This window comes from Protomyctophum parallelum (assembly GCF_964188405.1).
Source record: "Protomyctophum parallelum genome assembly, chromosome: 14".
In the NCBI taxonomy this organism is placed as follows: domain Eukaryota; kingdom Metazoa; phylum Chordata; class Actinopteri; order Myctophiformes; family Myctophidae; genus Protomyctophum; species Protomyctophum parallelum.
This window is the reverse complement of record NC_139709.1, coordinates 15,909,405-15,924,982: the sequence shown is the minus strand read 5'-3', so window position 1 is coordinate 15,924,982 and position 15,578 is coordinate 15,909,405. Positions and strand designations below refer to the sequence as shown.

Below are 15,578 nucleotides of genomic sequence, written 5' to 3'. Positions count from 1 at the left end.
GGTTTTAAACATTATGTTATAATTTAGCTATTGAAAAATAGCAGATCTACAAGCTCATAGATTGTAGGTCTGCTATTTTTTTTGAATCGTGAAAATATTGGGTTAATATGCAGTGATTAATGGTGCACTGCTTGTTGGCAGAACTGTCCATGGTACTGAAACCTTTTACAGCGCCCTACGGCCGGGTGATGAGCATATCTAGCATATCATCGCTGTCGGGCAGAAACCTTGTATGTCCAAAAACATTAGTTCGGTTCAGATGACAAATATTTATTATAGAATGAGAATACAAGTGTCGTGTGATATATTATCTTGGTGTTCGGCTCTGCTACATTTTTCTCCCTGCTCGGCACAATTGATCATTAAGAGCAGCCCCCCAGGTTGGCAGAGGAAGTGTAGCACCCAGGATTACATTAGATAATGGGTGAAAAAATGGGTTGCAAAGTCGTGGGATAATTTTTTTAAACAAAAACAAAACAAAAAACCAATTAGTGGAAATAGCATATCTACAAGCTCACAAACGCACCGTGAAGTGTAGCTTTGTGAGTGTGTAGATCAGCTATCTTTGCTACTTTTGCACTACACTCTTGAATCTGATCTGGCAAGCCTAACTTCAAACTAACTACAAATTGAAATATCTCCTATAGGGGTCTACTGTAAATCAAACCGACAGAAATGAAAACAGAAGAACAACAAGATAATGATGATCTCGTGCCGTGTATCAATGAAGGGGAGCCATGCCATCTGTGCCAGGAGGAGTGCCACAGTCGGGAGTGAAAAGTGAATGTGGATTTAATTACCAGCGAGTCATAAAAGGACAGTAACGATGTGCCAAGGAAGTGGGGTTAGGAGAAGGGGGGGGTTCCAGGTCATCACCGTGCGAGAACACTCATGCATGGAGAGCACTCTGCTCTCTCCATGTTTCTAACTTCCCAGAGTTTTTATGAAGCATGGGAGGGAAGCTTTCATGCTGTCAATGAATGGGCCATTGCACAGAACATGTTCTGGGAGATGAGGTGAAGTCAGGTCAGTATAATACAGACATGGGAGAAACAGAGAAGAGAGAGATGGAATGGAAGGAGAGACAGACAGAAATACAGTGATGGGCTGGGTGGACGGACGGACAGGAATAAGTAGACAGCGATACATTAAACATACAGTACATACAAATAAAGTACTTACTGTACACGCACACGACAAAGAGACACATTTATAGGCAGAAAGCAAACAGACAGACGTAGAGAGTTTTCATTGTGGTTTGTGTGTACTGGATGTCAACAAAATGAAGGTCCACCTGGTCCTCGGGTTGGAAGTCAGCGTTGTACTGGGCCATGTCCTCAGCCGGCCTCTTCTGCACCAAGCTGCGACACAGCAGCCAGGTGGCCAGGCCCGCCACGAACATGCCGATGTCGGGGATGAACACGCGGATGCCATTTCCCGCGTCTGCACCAATCACACTGGAGACAAGACGAGACAGAAGAAAGAGAGAGGACGTGCTAAAGTTACTAATTTCATTTTTACAATGAAATAGGAATTACTTTGACTGCTGTAGAAAAACAGCAGTAAATTGTCCATTGGAGTTCCTGTTCCATCTAGAATTATAAACAAACGCTACAGGTGTTTTATTTAACTTTAAAAGTAAAACGTGCAGGTTGTGACATTGTGAGCTTGTAGATCGGCCATTTGTGCTGAATGTTCATTCCAGATTAGCGAAGTGGTAAACTGCGAGGATACACGTAGTTACAACCATAGACGTTTGGAACAATTACTACTGTAAACACCACCCGTTTCACTGGGTGCATGGGAATCTGGATTTCTCCCATTCTTTTAATATGGTGTTTTACGTCTTTCAACTTTTATACGGGGGTTCCGCCCGTTTTCCACATCAAACTCACATGTATCAAACACGTAACTCTAATGTATGCCCGTTAAATTAGTGAAATTGCACCAAAACAACAAATGTAATGGCTATGAGAAAATGTCTGAAAAACCTATCTGGAACGTTTGGGGAAAAAAAAAACATCAAGCAATCCAAATGCACAACTGTACAACAAAGACAGGCCCCTCTCTCTTCTTTCTTATATCAATGAAATTGACTTGTTTCACAACACTATTATTACACAGAGGGGACTATGTGCACATCTTGTACTGGTATTTAGACCATGGCGTTGGACATTGCTTTGTTGACCAGGGTACACTGGGTGTCTGTACTTGGTCCCCTCGTCTACACCAAACCACTTCAGCCATGAAGTATGACCATGGGTAAATAACACGTTTGGAGTATTGCTCTTTGAGTAGTGTTACAATTAAGTACATAAATATTTCCTCAAACAGGAAACCAAATGATGATGGCGTAGAGACCGTTGCTAGGACTGCTGTAGGGTTCATATGGTTAATTCTGCCACCAGTCAGGCCAGTGTCGCTTGAGGACAGGCTTTACGGCATGCTGTGATTGGACTTGTGATTAAAATAAATAAGAATCATCCTCAAAATGGCTTACAGACTCGCTGTTAAAAATAAATCCTCGAAGGATCCAAACCCGATGTCTATTTCATGTTTTTTACAACAATCTGCACAGTATCCTGTTATATGCCCCCAAAAAGTGTTTTCTCTTTAATTCACGCTGAGCTCCGAATAGAACTAAGTGACAATAAACAAAACAGGTGGGGTGTTTATGTGACGTAGGAGCAAACGTTGAGCAAATGTTGACTGTAGTGTGCGGCAGTAAACCGATGGTCTGCCTTCAAAGAACTGGCCCATCGCAGTCTGGCCAGCGAGTCGATACTAAGCTCGTAAAAGTTAACAAGTTGAAAACCCGACGCTAATCAACACAATGGAAAACGCACACTCAGATAAATGGTTCGTTCTGTTTGGCTCCTGTTGACTGGCTTAATCTAATCAAGGCCGTCTGTTTCCATACTGTAAGATTGCTGCTTTATTGTTGTGAAGCTCTGTGAATCACATTCTCAAATGATGGCCAGGCCAGAGAAACTTATGACACCTACACTTTTACTCCTCATAATCAAAGGATTATATCTCTTTCTCTCTGGCCAACATGTCGGCCATTATTTGTCCTTTGAGACAACATCGATATCTGCAATTATGCAATCTGGAGAATCCATTCGTTGAAAAATAAGAAATAAAATATGAATCCATTGATCTGTCTCAAGAGATTAGCAATGATGCAACCGGTGTGTCCCACTTTTTAAACCAGGGTTCTGTGAATAAAATTGCAATAACTCTATCATAAGACCCCTAGAAACATCTTGGTTGGACCTGGATACATCGCTGAGGGCAAAATAAGTAATTGTGATAAATACATTTAAAAAGCATAAACAAAATGTTTACACAAAATACATTTCATAACCGTTCTGTGCACATAATGTGATTTAGCTGTGCCATGTGCCACTGGGGGGTCGACTACAATGTGGAAAAGCTGCTTTAGATCCGAGGGGAAATGAGTGGTCGGATGGTCATGCAGTCAGACTTATTATGTGGGCACCTAGCGTTGCATAAGTTGTGTAGTGCATATAAAGGAATCCACATGCATGACTGTGCAACGAAAAAACAAAAATTCTCAAAAGTTTAAAAAAAGTGTCACAAATTATTATTGTTATTATTATTAAATTGATCTGTATAATCACAGAACACTATATATAATCAACTGAAATTTGGCATTGTTTGAAAGCATTGAATGGTTAAAACCTTTAACCACTTAAACCCAATATACTTCATTGATCTCCAGTCCTTGGCCCCCTCTTCCTCCTGCCCTGAATAATCTCTTTGACAGAAGATAGCAGATACACAAGCTCACATAACACATCACGTTGTGCGCTTGTAGATGTTTGCCAAATGTTCGCCTATTATGACATGCCCAGAAAAACATGCTTAGGGCTCATGTGGTTAAATGCACACAACACCACAAAATATGTTCATAAGCATTTTACACATGAACTAATTTAACGGTCCCATGTGCTATCGAGGGACAAAACAACCAAGTGGAAACCTGGTTTAAATCTTAAGAGGAAATGTGTGGTGAGTCATGCCACTGGGATTATAATGTGGGCACCTAGCAGCACTGCAGAAAGTTCTGATGAATTAGATGCAGAAGGCTCCAGTACGGGTATTTCAGAAGCACCTTCCTCCTCCACTCTCTCTCTCTCTCCAGATTAGATCTGCAGTCATCTGCCATAAGCCATCATCATGGCAGCTTCTTGCATCTTGTTCTCATATGGATCAAAGTGATGGAATCCCTCCAAACGCTGGCCAGGGCCCGAGCCAGCTACATCTTTAGAACTCCTAGATTCCACTCATTATCGCTTCAGAAAATTACACTAACACTGAAGGGGAATGCCTCCGCTCGCTGCTGAAAGGCCACCAGGGTAATTACTGCGAGTATCAATCACCTCAGACAAAATGTATAAATAAATGTATAAAAGAAAAAAAACAGGTTCAGTACTATTTAGCAGGCTCTGAACAATCCTTGACGATGCTGTGAACTATCTTAGACGCTGTGAACTATCCTCAACGCTGTCCCGGGTGAGTGCTCATGCAGAAAACACTTTTAGATGTTTACTACTGAATTTGGCCAAATAAAATCTCCAGAAGGTTCAACAACACAGTAAAAATCTGGCATGCCTGTGTCCATTCCAGTGTACATAAATACGCAGCAGACCACAGAATATGTTCACACAGATCAACCATGTAAATATTTGGTATTCCTCGCAGGTTGGAGAAGGTCAGCCACACGTCTGCAGCAATGGGGAGTCGATCATACTTGTAGAGACACGGACAAGCTGGGAATTCTCATTATGTCGGAACATTATACATGAGACTATGTGTCTCTACTGCACAATTACTTGAAAATCTTGATTTTAAGTTTCACAATGATATAATCTGGAAACAAGTTGTAACTTGCCCGTGTCTCCTCACCATTACACAAGTATTAAAGTGTAGGTGTCATATTTAAAATGGTACAACCCATCTCTCCACCCATGAAGCAATAACAGTACACACTACAGTATTTGATCAAATATATGACACGGAGAAGCACAAATATTAACAAAAATCATCTTTTTCCACCTAAAACAATCATACTCAATAATTGTGATTGCAGTATTCATCTAAACATAATTTTAGCCATAATAATGGTGCAGCCCTACACTACTGTAAACGTTGGGTTTATGTTCCTACAGCTCTCGGCCTGAAAACAGCCATTGACGGAAGGGAAGAGCAGCACTTATGGCTACGTATAGGCAGATCTGTCAGGGGTATACAGTACGCTCCTCAACACAAACAGGTACTGTAAATGCGAAAGGGATAAATTGTTTATGGCCCCAACTTCCGCCACTTACAGCGCACTATGTAGCTTGCGATTGCTCTTGAGTACTGGAAAAAGGACGTGGCTAACTTAGGACATTCCCGTACTCAGGAAACCACATTGGATATGATCATGGGATATGGGATGGACGGAGAGACGGGAGGGCGAGAGTTGCAGACAGATGCGGCAGTGAAGGGCCTTGAAAAATAGGGCCTGTCAACTGATCGTCGCACATAATCGGGTTTAGCGTTCATCAAGGCAAACCACATACATAACGCTGTATGAGCAGGTTAGCAGCATTTACAAGCCTTGTCAAGTGATTTGGCTGGTGTGTGTGTGGCCACATGTGCAAAGTGGTGTTTAATGTTATTAACCACTTGCAACCTGTCAACCTGGTGGTTCTATGGTCTATGCTCTTCTATGGTCTCTATCTTGGACATGGCATTCATAGGCAAACTTATTTATTTATTTTCCTTCAAAAATGAAAGATATTATTATATTATAGGTTATAATCGGCCGGGGGTCGGGGGGTTATTTTGTCTCCCTTGGGGGGGGCCCTGCCTCAAAAGGACCCGTCCCGGACCCACCCACGGCATTCCGTGCCGGAAGAACGGGTGCCGCCGTTCCGTTTTTCTCACTTGTACTGGTTTCTCGCATTTACTGTAACATATACACAGTCTATCAAGCATGTAAGTGAGTAATGTAGTATGAGTCCTAGCAAGCTGGCGCATAATTGCTGACGTTTACTTCCATGAGCCTGCCTGCACTCACAGGGGTGACTGAAGTGAGTTTTATCACTTTTCCTGAACTGAAACAGTGTTTGAAACAGTTCTGCTGGGAAAAGAATTCACGCTCAATTGACCAAAACCTGCACAGTGATGTATTTTTTACGATGTAATCCACCAGCAGCACCACTTTGGTTTTTAGACTAGGAAAGAAAACCGTTTCTGGTTTTCATCAATCAATCTAAAAACCCACACAGTTTAAATTAATAATTCATAGGAAAGAAGGACTACAATTCAGAAAGTGTACAAATGGAACCAAATGGGAGGATTTTACAGTGTATATAAAAACCATATCAAATGGTGGGACGGGCGGCTAATGCATATCACACTGGGGGTGGGGGGCGGGGGTCTAATGCATATCACACTGGGGGTGGGGGGCGGGGGTCTAATGCATATCACACTGGGGGTGGGGGGCGGGGGTCTAATGCATATCACACTGGGGGTGGGGGGCGGGGGGCTAATGCATATCACACTGGGGGTGGGGGGCGGGGGTCTAATGCATATCACACTGGGGGTGGGGGGCGGGGGTCTTGAAATAAAAAGATAATAACAGGTATATTGGAGGGACATGCGCACGGTGCTGGCAAAATACAACCTAATCACCGTTTACACTGAGTATAATTTATTAAGTATAATGGTAACTAGGAATGTAATTGAATGTAATAATAAAAAATAGTACTATACTATAACTACAGTATAGTCCTAAACCATATCGTTTGGATCACTTTCAGTGCAATTTTATGAACCATAGCAGCCTAGCCTGAGCTAACGTGTTAGGTTTCTGGTCTAGAGGGGCGGGTCGCGGCTGAGATTTGCGCACGCCCTGATTGGATCTCATCGATCTGTCCGTCACCCCCGGCCCCTCCTCTCCCCCCTAGTGCAGCGCTACGTCACATAATTTGGAGCGACGCCCACCCGGAAGGGTTGACTCCCACTTTTAGACCAGAGCGGCCAATGCGTTCCTCCAGGCTTTCAATTTTTGCACCAACAAAAATGAAAGCCTGGTTAATAGCAGCCTTTCAAAAATCAATCAGAAGGACATATGGTATGCTATGCAATCAGTCTCATTCACCCGCGAAAGGTTCTGTGATGGACGGAGATTAGAAGACAATAATGAATAGATAATGCTAGCTGGTAAACTACTAGCTGGCATTACCTCAGGTACGCTCACCTCCTTATAATAAAACACTATTGTGAGCTTGTACATCTTCTATTTTCACTTATTTTGTGTAACACTCCAAGTTGGAGAAAATGGAGAGACAAGGTTTCTGCCTCACAGCAACAATAGAGGGTATGTGCATGCATAAAGTGAGTGGCAAATCGAGTGGCAAAGTGAGTGGCAAAGTGAGTTTAACGTTGTTTAATGCAATCAGATATGACTTTTCTGTTTGGATGTATGGGCTGTCAAAGCCAGAACGTCGTTTTTGTCACTCAGTAGGCAATCCCGCATAACTTCTGATGATGTCACGCGCAGTCGCGCACACTCTTTATTTAGCATCCAGAGACACTGAAGGGCGGATGTCACTCTACTACATAATCAGACTTATATTCACTGTAAAGGTCCCTGCACACTGCTGCGTTTTTATTTTATTTTTTTAGCAGCGTTTTTCCGCGGTTTCCCCCAGTCCAGTTTGCAAGGACCTTTAGTCTGTACATATTACACTTTTAGGTCACCAGGCAGAGGCACTGAGCCACTCTGCTACACATATTATTGTGTGAAGTGGGGATCTGATGGTAATAAAAAGCATTAGTCCGACATGCGGGAACAACGGTCGGACTACCGCTCGAACATGCGCTGCTCCCGTGCTTGCGGTTATGGTTAGGTTAGGGTTTGAGGTATAGGTATAATGACTGTCGGACCAATAATAGTGTCGGGAACTAAAGCCTGTACCCGTGAAGTGAGGGGCGCTCTTATCGTCATACATCATCATACATCACATTCCATGCTCAGCCAATCAAATCATCGTTATTTGGTACACAGGAACACACAAAGCTGGGCATAGGAGGGTTAAAAGACAACAGCCATGGAGTGGACAACATTATAATCAAGCATTTCCACATGCTGTTATTACATACAGTCTGCTATACAGTACTGCTGTGCTGAGGGATGGGCTCCATCACTTTAATTTCTTACCTCTCAAAGCCAATCTGTCGTATGGATTTTTCCCACGTCGAGCCTGAACAAAACAACAAGAAGATATTTACTGATTAGGCATCACTTTGCGTGTGCAATGAAATGCATCCTGAGTATGACAATAACAGTTTATTTGGTTGCAGAGGACAATGACACACAGGAATGTGCATGTGACTTTTAACCGAATATGAAATACACAGGTTATTGACGGTCAGTTTGAAAAACAAGTTCTCAAACTTAAGTAAAACTATCAACACTGCAATATGGAAATACTCTACTTCAGTAAAAGTACGAAAGTATTGGCATCAAAATGTACTTAAAGTACCAAAAGTAGAAAGTAGCCTACTCACTATGAAGAATGTCCTATTTCAAGTTTTCAAATGTATACATTGTATATGTATATTTTGAAAAAAGCCAATGCGACGCATTGTGAGCTTGCTATTTTCAAATGGGCGAAATGTATATAATAATAAGAATAAGAAAATGCAGATGGAGATGGATAGGCCACACCCTACGAAAGCCCGCAAGCACCATCATTAGACAAGCTCTAACATGGAACCCGCAGGGCAAGCAGAAAATGGGTCGCCCAAGAAACACCTGGCACAGAGACCTGGAGGCAGACACCAAGACCATGAAGATGACCTGGAACCAGCTGGAGAGAACAGCTCAAGACAGAGATGCCTGGAGATCGCTTGTTGACGGCCTATGCCCCAGAAGGGGTAGTAGGCGTAAGTAAGTAAGTAAGGAGTAAAAATAAGTATTTGCCTCTGAGATGTGGTGGAGTAGAAGTAAAAGTACTGAAAATTGGATTACCTCAACGTTAGCCTCATAGGATAAATGCATAAGTCATTTTTTATGATTTTCGGATAATAAGGAAAAACACATTTTCTCGCAAGTATGTAAGAGTTTTTAATGCAGATTTTTACAATGGTTTCCTGAGGGGTTAACAAAATGTTTTTTACAAAAAGATAAACATGAGAGTCATTCCATAACAAAAAAAAGTGACTTAGGCCATTTTCAAGAAAATAATCTGTGACTTAGGCATTTTTTAATACATGTCTACTAAACACCTGGGGGTCTATTAGAGTGATGTTAACTCCATACTAAACACCTGGGGGTCTATTAGAGTAATGTTAACTCCATACTAAACACCTGGGGGTCTATTAGAGTGATGTTAACTCCATACTAAACACCTGGGGGTCTATTAGAGTGATGTTAACTCCATACTAAACACCTGGGGGTCTATTAGAGTGATGTTACCATACTAAACACCTGGGGGTCTATTAGAGTAATGTTAACTCAATACTAAACACCTGGGGGTCTATTAGAGTAATGTTAACTCCATACTAAACACCTGGGGGTCTATTAGAGTGATGTTAACTCCATACTAAACACCTGGGGGTCTATTAGAGTGATGTTAACTCCATACTAAACACCTGGGGGTCTATTAGAGTGATGTTAACTCCATACTAAACACCTGGGGGTCTATTAGAGTGATGTTAACTCCATACTAAACACCTGGGGGTCTATTAGAGTGATGTTAACTCCATACTAAACACCTGGGGGTCTATTAGAGTGATGTTAACTCCATACTAAACACCTGGGGGTCTATTAGAGTGATGTTAACTCCATACTAAACACCTGGGGGTCTATTAGAGTGATGTTAACTCCATACTAAACACCTGGGGGTCTGTTAGAGTAATGTTAACTCCATACTAAACACCTGGGGGTCTGTTAGAGTAATGTTAACTCCATACAGAACACCTGGGGGTCTATTAGAGTGATGTTAACTCCATACTAAACACCTGGGGGTCTATTAGAGTAATGTTAACTCCATACTAAACACCTGGGGGTCTGTTAGAGTAATGTTAACTCCATACAGAACACCTGGGGGTCTATTAGAGTGATGTTAACTCCATACTAAACACCTGGGGGTCTATTAGAGTAATGTTAACTCCATACTAAACACCTGGGGGTCTATTAGAGTAATGTTAACTCCATACTAAACACCTGGGGGTCTGTTAGAGTAATGTTAACTCCATACAGAACACCTGGGGGTCTATTAGAGTGATGTTAACTCCATACTAAACACCTGGGGGTCTGTTAGAGTAATGTTAACTCCATACAGAACACCTGGGGGTATATTAGAGTGATGTTAACTCCATACTAAACACCTGGGGGTCTGTTAGAGTAATGTTAACTCCATACAGAACACCTGGGGGTCTATTAGAGTAATGTTAACTCCATACAGAACACCTGGGGGTCTATTAGAGTGATGTTAACTCCATACTAAACACCTGGGGGTCTATTAGAGTAATGTTAACTCCATACTAAACACCTGGGGGTCTGTTAGAGTAATGTTAACTCCATACAGAACACCTGGGGGTCTATTAGAGTGATGTTAACTCCATACTAAACACCTGGGGGTCTATTAGAGTAATGTTAACTCCATACTAAACACCTGGGGGTCTGTTAGAGTAATGTTAACTCCATACAGAACACCTGGGGGTCTATTAGAGTGATGTTAACTCCATACTAAACACCTGGGGGTCTGTTAGAGTAATGTTAACTCCATACTAAACACCTGGGGGTCTGTTAGAGTAATGTTAACTCCATACAGAACACCTGGGGGTCTATTAGAGTGATGTTAACTCCATACTAAACACCTGGGGGTCTATTAGAGTGATGTTAACTCCATACTAAACACCTGGGGGTCTGTTAGAGTAATGTTAACTCCATACAGAACACCTGGGGGTCTATTAGAGTAATGTTAACTCCATACTAAACACCTGGGGGTCTGTTAGAGTAATGTTAACTCCATACTAAACACCTGGGGGTCTGTTAGAGTAATGTTAACTCCATACAGAACACCTGGGGGTCTATTAGAGTGATGTTAACTCCATACTAAACACCTGGGGGTCTATTAGAGTGATGTTAACTCCATACTAAACACCTGGGGGTCTATTAGAGTGATGTTAACTCCATACTAAACACCTGGGGGTCTATTAGAGTAATGTTAACTCCATACTAAACACCTGGGGGTCTATTAGAGTAATGTTAACTCCATACTAAACACCTGGGGGTCTATTAGAGTGATGTTAACTCCATACTAAACACCTGGGGGTCTGTTAGAGTAATGTTAACTCCATACTAAACACCTGGGGGTCTGTTAGAGTAATGTTAACTACATACTAAACACCTGGGGGTCTATTAGAGTGATGTTAACTCCATACTAAACACCTGGGGTCTATTAGAGTAATGTTAACTCCATACAGAACACCTGGGGGTCTATTAGAATAATGTTAACTCCATACTAAACACCTGGGGGTCTATTAGAGTAATGTTAACTCCATACTAAACACCTGGGGGTCTGTTAGAGTAATGTTAACTCCATACTAAACACCTGGGGGTCTATTAGAGTAACTGTTGTTTGCTGTGTATGCAATGTAAAAATGCCCAAGTCACACAAAGTGAGTTAGGCGGCAACGTAAAAATGCTCAAATCACACAAGTGACTTAGGCAGATCATCATTTTTGAAGATTGTGAGCTTTGTGATTGGCTGAGGACATAGGCGATGATCCAGAACGATGCAGCAGCCCCAGGAGATCACCTGTATGCAGAAATCTCAATTTCGCCAAAAAATGACTTAGGCATTTATCCTATGAGGCTAACGTTGTACATAAGTATATTAAGTAAATATACTTTTAATATATTTTTTATCCCACAGTTTTGTAACGCATTTTTCACCCCTGTGTCAATCATCTAATGTGATCCTGGGCTCTACACACCCTCCGCCAATCTGGGGAGAGCAACGGACTTGAACTCATGCTTCCTTCATGCCTGAGTGTCCAAGTTGCTTCTTTACACCTGACAGGGGGGAGTTTCCCTGGTTGGACATAGCGCGTGGAAGGAACACGTTATTCCAACCAGTTCCTTTCCCCTCCATAAGGCGCCCCGGCTGGCCAGGGGGAGTCAGTTTAGAGACCAGGATTACTGCATGGTCAGTTTGGGAAAAAAAACAACAGAATGAACCATGTCACGTTGAGCGTGGCTCGGGAAGCAGGGCCTTAACTGAAGTGTTCCTGAACGTCAGGCCGACGCTTAGAGACACATTTCCAGGTATTCAACTCCTCCGCTTGCCTTAGAGGACTGCCAGTGACTGCCCTGATTAGCCTTTGTTCCTCTGCCAAGGAAAACACAAAATCCCTTTGTGACTCGAGAATATCAAACTCAATGACAAATCAATATGGCGGGGCTGTTTTGTCAGTTTATTAGGCACCTAATTGGTTGTTGAATTGCTCTGAAACACAGCGCTGTAGCAGTTTCAGAGAGAGAGAGAGAGAGAGAGAGAGCATTGCACAGAGGCAGAGAGAGAGCATTGCACAGAGGCGGAACGTGAAAGATGTCGGGACACGCTACGATGACGGCAGCCCCCTCTCCTGATGCAGGCGAGCGTGAATCAACACGGACGTTAGAAGTGTTGGAACAGGGTAATTTATATCTGAAGTGGCTCTAATGTACACACTGACACGGAACAAAAACGGCCACGTGAAAAATAAAACCAGCTCTTATCAAAACATTGTATGGTAACGGTATTGTTAGAGCTTGTTTGGGAAGGTGAGGTATTTCCCTTTGAAGGTCATACAACACTTCTTGCCAAACAATAGTGGTCCTACCTGTGACCACAAGATGTAAATGTCTCAGTAGAAGAGCAGAGAGAGAGAGAGAGAGAGAGAGAGAGAGAGAGAGAGAGAGAGAGAGATTTCCTATTTGTTGTGGAGTTGTTTTGTCCAGTTGTTTGAGTGTTGAATATTTAATGGACAATAAAGTATTCAATCAAAACTACACACAGATTGGTTAAAATATTGATTTATTCACTAAGAAAAGGCTATGGCTTTGACAAAGACGAATACAAAATAATAAAAGTAATTCTTCAAAGTGTCGGCATGATACCCAAAGGGCTAAAACATAGCTATTTCAGGAATGCCTGAACCAAACATCTGCAACAACTATCTTTCCCCAGTCCAAACTCAACCCTACAGGTGCACAATGAAAGCTTCAGAAAAACCTACGACTGACATCACACACAAGGGAATGCCAAAGAGGGTAACGACAGGGCAGGGCAGTCCCATCCATTCATACCATAGTAGCATGAGAGCTACGCATTGTTGTTGTAGTGTGCCCTATTGGAATGTTAATATCCAAAGGAATGCTGGGGTATTTTGGAACGTTTGCGCTTGACACTGCACTGAAGGGCACACCACTTGTAATATCCTGCACTTGTAATATCCTGATTGTCAATTTAACTCAATGCTTCTCTCCCCTCGGGCACAAGTGAATCAACATGTATTCAACATTTTTATTTTTTACATTATAACATCCGGAAATTGACTGAACTAAACTCACAAGAGTACAATGTACCTAATGTATACCTTGCCGTAGCACTTGCCCTAGCCATGACAACCTTGCAGGCTTATGCAAAGGCTGAAATGTAATTTAGATAGCATGTTATGTACAGTAGACAGATGCCAGGTCATTTGTAGACCTGGTATCCTATAGTGTATAGTTTCAATGCACAGATTATAGATTTTTTGATATTATACTGTTTAGACTGATGATAGGTTCTTGATTTACCTATGATCCTAGATTACTATTTCTATGCATTTGATGTATTGCCTTGTGTTTTCCATGCTTGCTGTAAATCGCGTTGGATTAAGAACATCTGAAGCCTAAATTGTACCAAGTTAATCAATTTGGTTTCGTTTGTACACTCTAAACAAACACTCTTACTGTGTAGTTTGAGCAAAGGGCAAGACTTCCGTTCAGTTTTTTCGCGGCCATATTCTCTTTCCCAGCCAGGCATTGAAAATACCTGTCCTCTCAGAGTTTATGTGATGTGAACATCGTAAAACGCCCTTTGTACTCGCTGGACTGTTAACCTTGCAGCAGCACGCTCTCTCTCCACGCAATCCCATCGTTTCTCTTCTCTCTATCTCCGGGGCACGTTGCCAAGTGGCCTTTTCCGTAGGGGAGAGGAGGGGACCTGCCGGGGCAGCGCAGCAGTACTGTATGTCACACACACGCACGCACGCATGCACTGCAAAACCTTGAGTGTTTTGCCCTGCAGATTTTTTATGTGGTGAACTCTGTGTGCAGGGAGGGTGCACTGAATGAATGTGTCACATTTGAGGGATATTGAGTATATGGTGTAGGTGAGGTCAGTTTGTAAAGGTTAGCATGCTGGAAATAAAGGAATGGCTGTAAAGGTGGGCTGTTACCCAATTTACCCAAAGCCACGATGGGCTAAGTATTAGTGGAGCGGTGGCCTAAGGTGGCCTAAGGGTTAGAGGAGCGCCCTTGTTGCCGAAAGGTTACCGGTTCGATTCCCCGGACAGGCAGGAAAAATCTGGGTCAGGAAGTGATTGTTATCACAAGTGCCTGAAGTGCCCTTGAGCAAGGCACTGAACCCCCAACTGCTCCAGTGGAGCTGCTTAGTGTCCAACAGTATAAGACTGTGGTTGTACTGGTCAGCTCCCAGGTTTTAATGTGTGTATGTCTGTGTGTCTCTATGTGCAGGGCGTTGCTGAAAATGAGCACTTGTGCTCAGCTACTACCCTGGGTAAATAAAAAATCACTTATAGACTTTGTTGTGCGACCAATAGCAAAAATAGGCGATCTTCAAGCTTACGCTGTGAACTTGTGGATTGGTTACTTTTGATTATATTTGCCTATAATGACGTGCCTTAAAATAGGGACACCAGGTTGGAAGTGCTTAATTGCAGAACTGAAAATGCATGGTCCAGTTGGGTTCATGACTACATGGAGAAGCCGGGCGTGCATTGTCGTTGGTGGCTACTGTGCACTCCACTGTATAGTCAAAGTGGCACATGGCATGACGATGGCAGACTTTTGACTGAGAATCACAGGAAAGCATACTGTAGATGAAAGTTCTAATTCCATTCCTCTATGTTGCTTCATGTCTCACAAATACAAGCAGTCCGATCCACTAAAATGTTAGACAGCTAATTAAATGTTGTTTTAATGCGTTAAAGTGACATAATTTCTTCCACTAGGTAATGAGGTTTTCAAACACACTCCTCTATTTGACCCCAGCTCAGCACAAAGGAATGAGGGATGTGCGCCTCCTAAAGGAAGCAGGGCTCCCTCTGGCTGACTTATCACTGGTGACCCGCTACAACAGCTGGAGAGAGAGATGTTGGTTTTCTTGGAAGGGGTTTCATTCACGCTCAACTCGTTTTACTGCCCTAATGGCTAATTTGGCTCTGGCGAATAAAGACACGGAGGAAATGGTGCACAGTTATCTGGAGGGAAGACAAGC

General features: G+C 42.5%; 1 protein-coding gene across 2 annotated transcripts in view; it reads right to left on the bottom strand.

Moving 5' to 3' along the window:
• piezo2b (piezo-type mechanosensitive ion channel component 2b) overlaps positions 1-15,578 on the bottom strand; it is a 131,775-nt gene that overhangs the window by 91,041 nt on the left and 25,156 nt on the right. For both annotated transcript variants that reach the window (XM_083782150.1, XM_083782149.1), the window contains exons 4-5: positions 8,240-8,282; positions 1,295-1,457 (exon numbers count right to left, since the gene is read on the bottom strand). In XM_083782150.1, the coding sequence (XP_083638276.1) occupies positions 1,295-1,457; positions 8,240-8,282 (206 nt within the window). The remainder of the gene's footprint in view (positions 1-1,294; positions 1,458-8,239; positions 8,283-15,578) is intronic.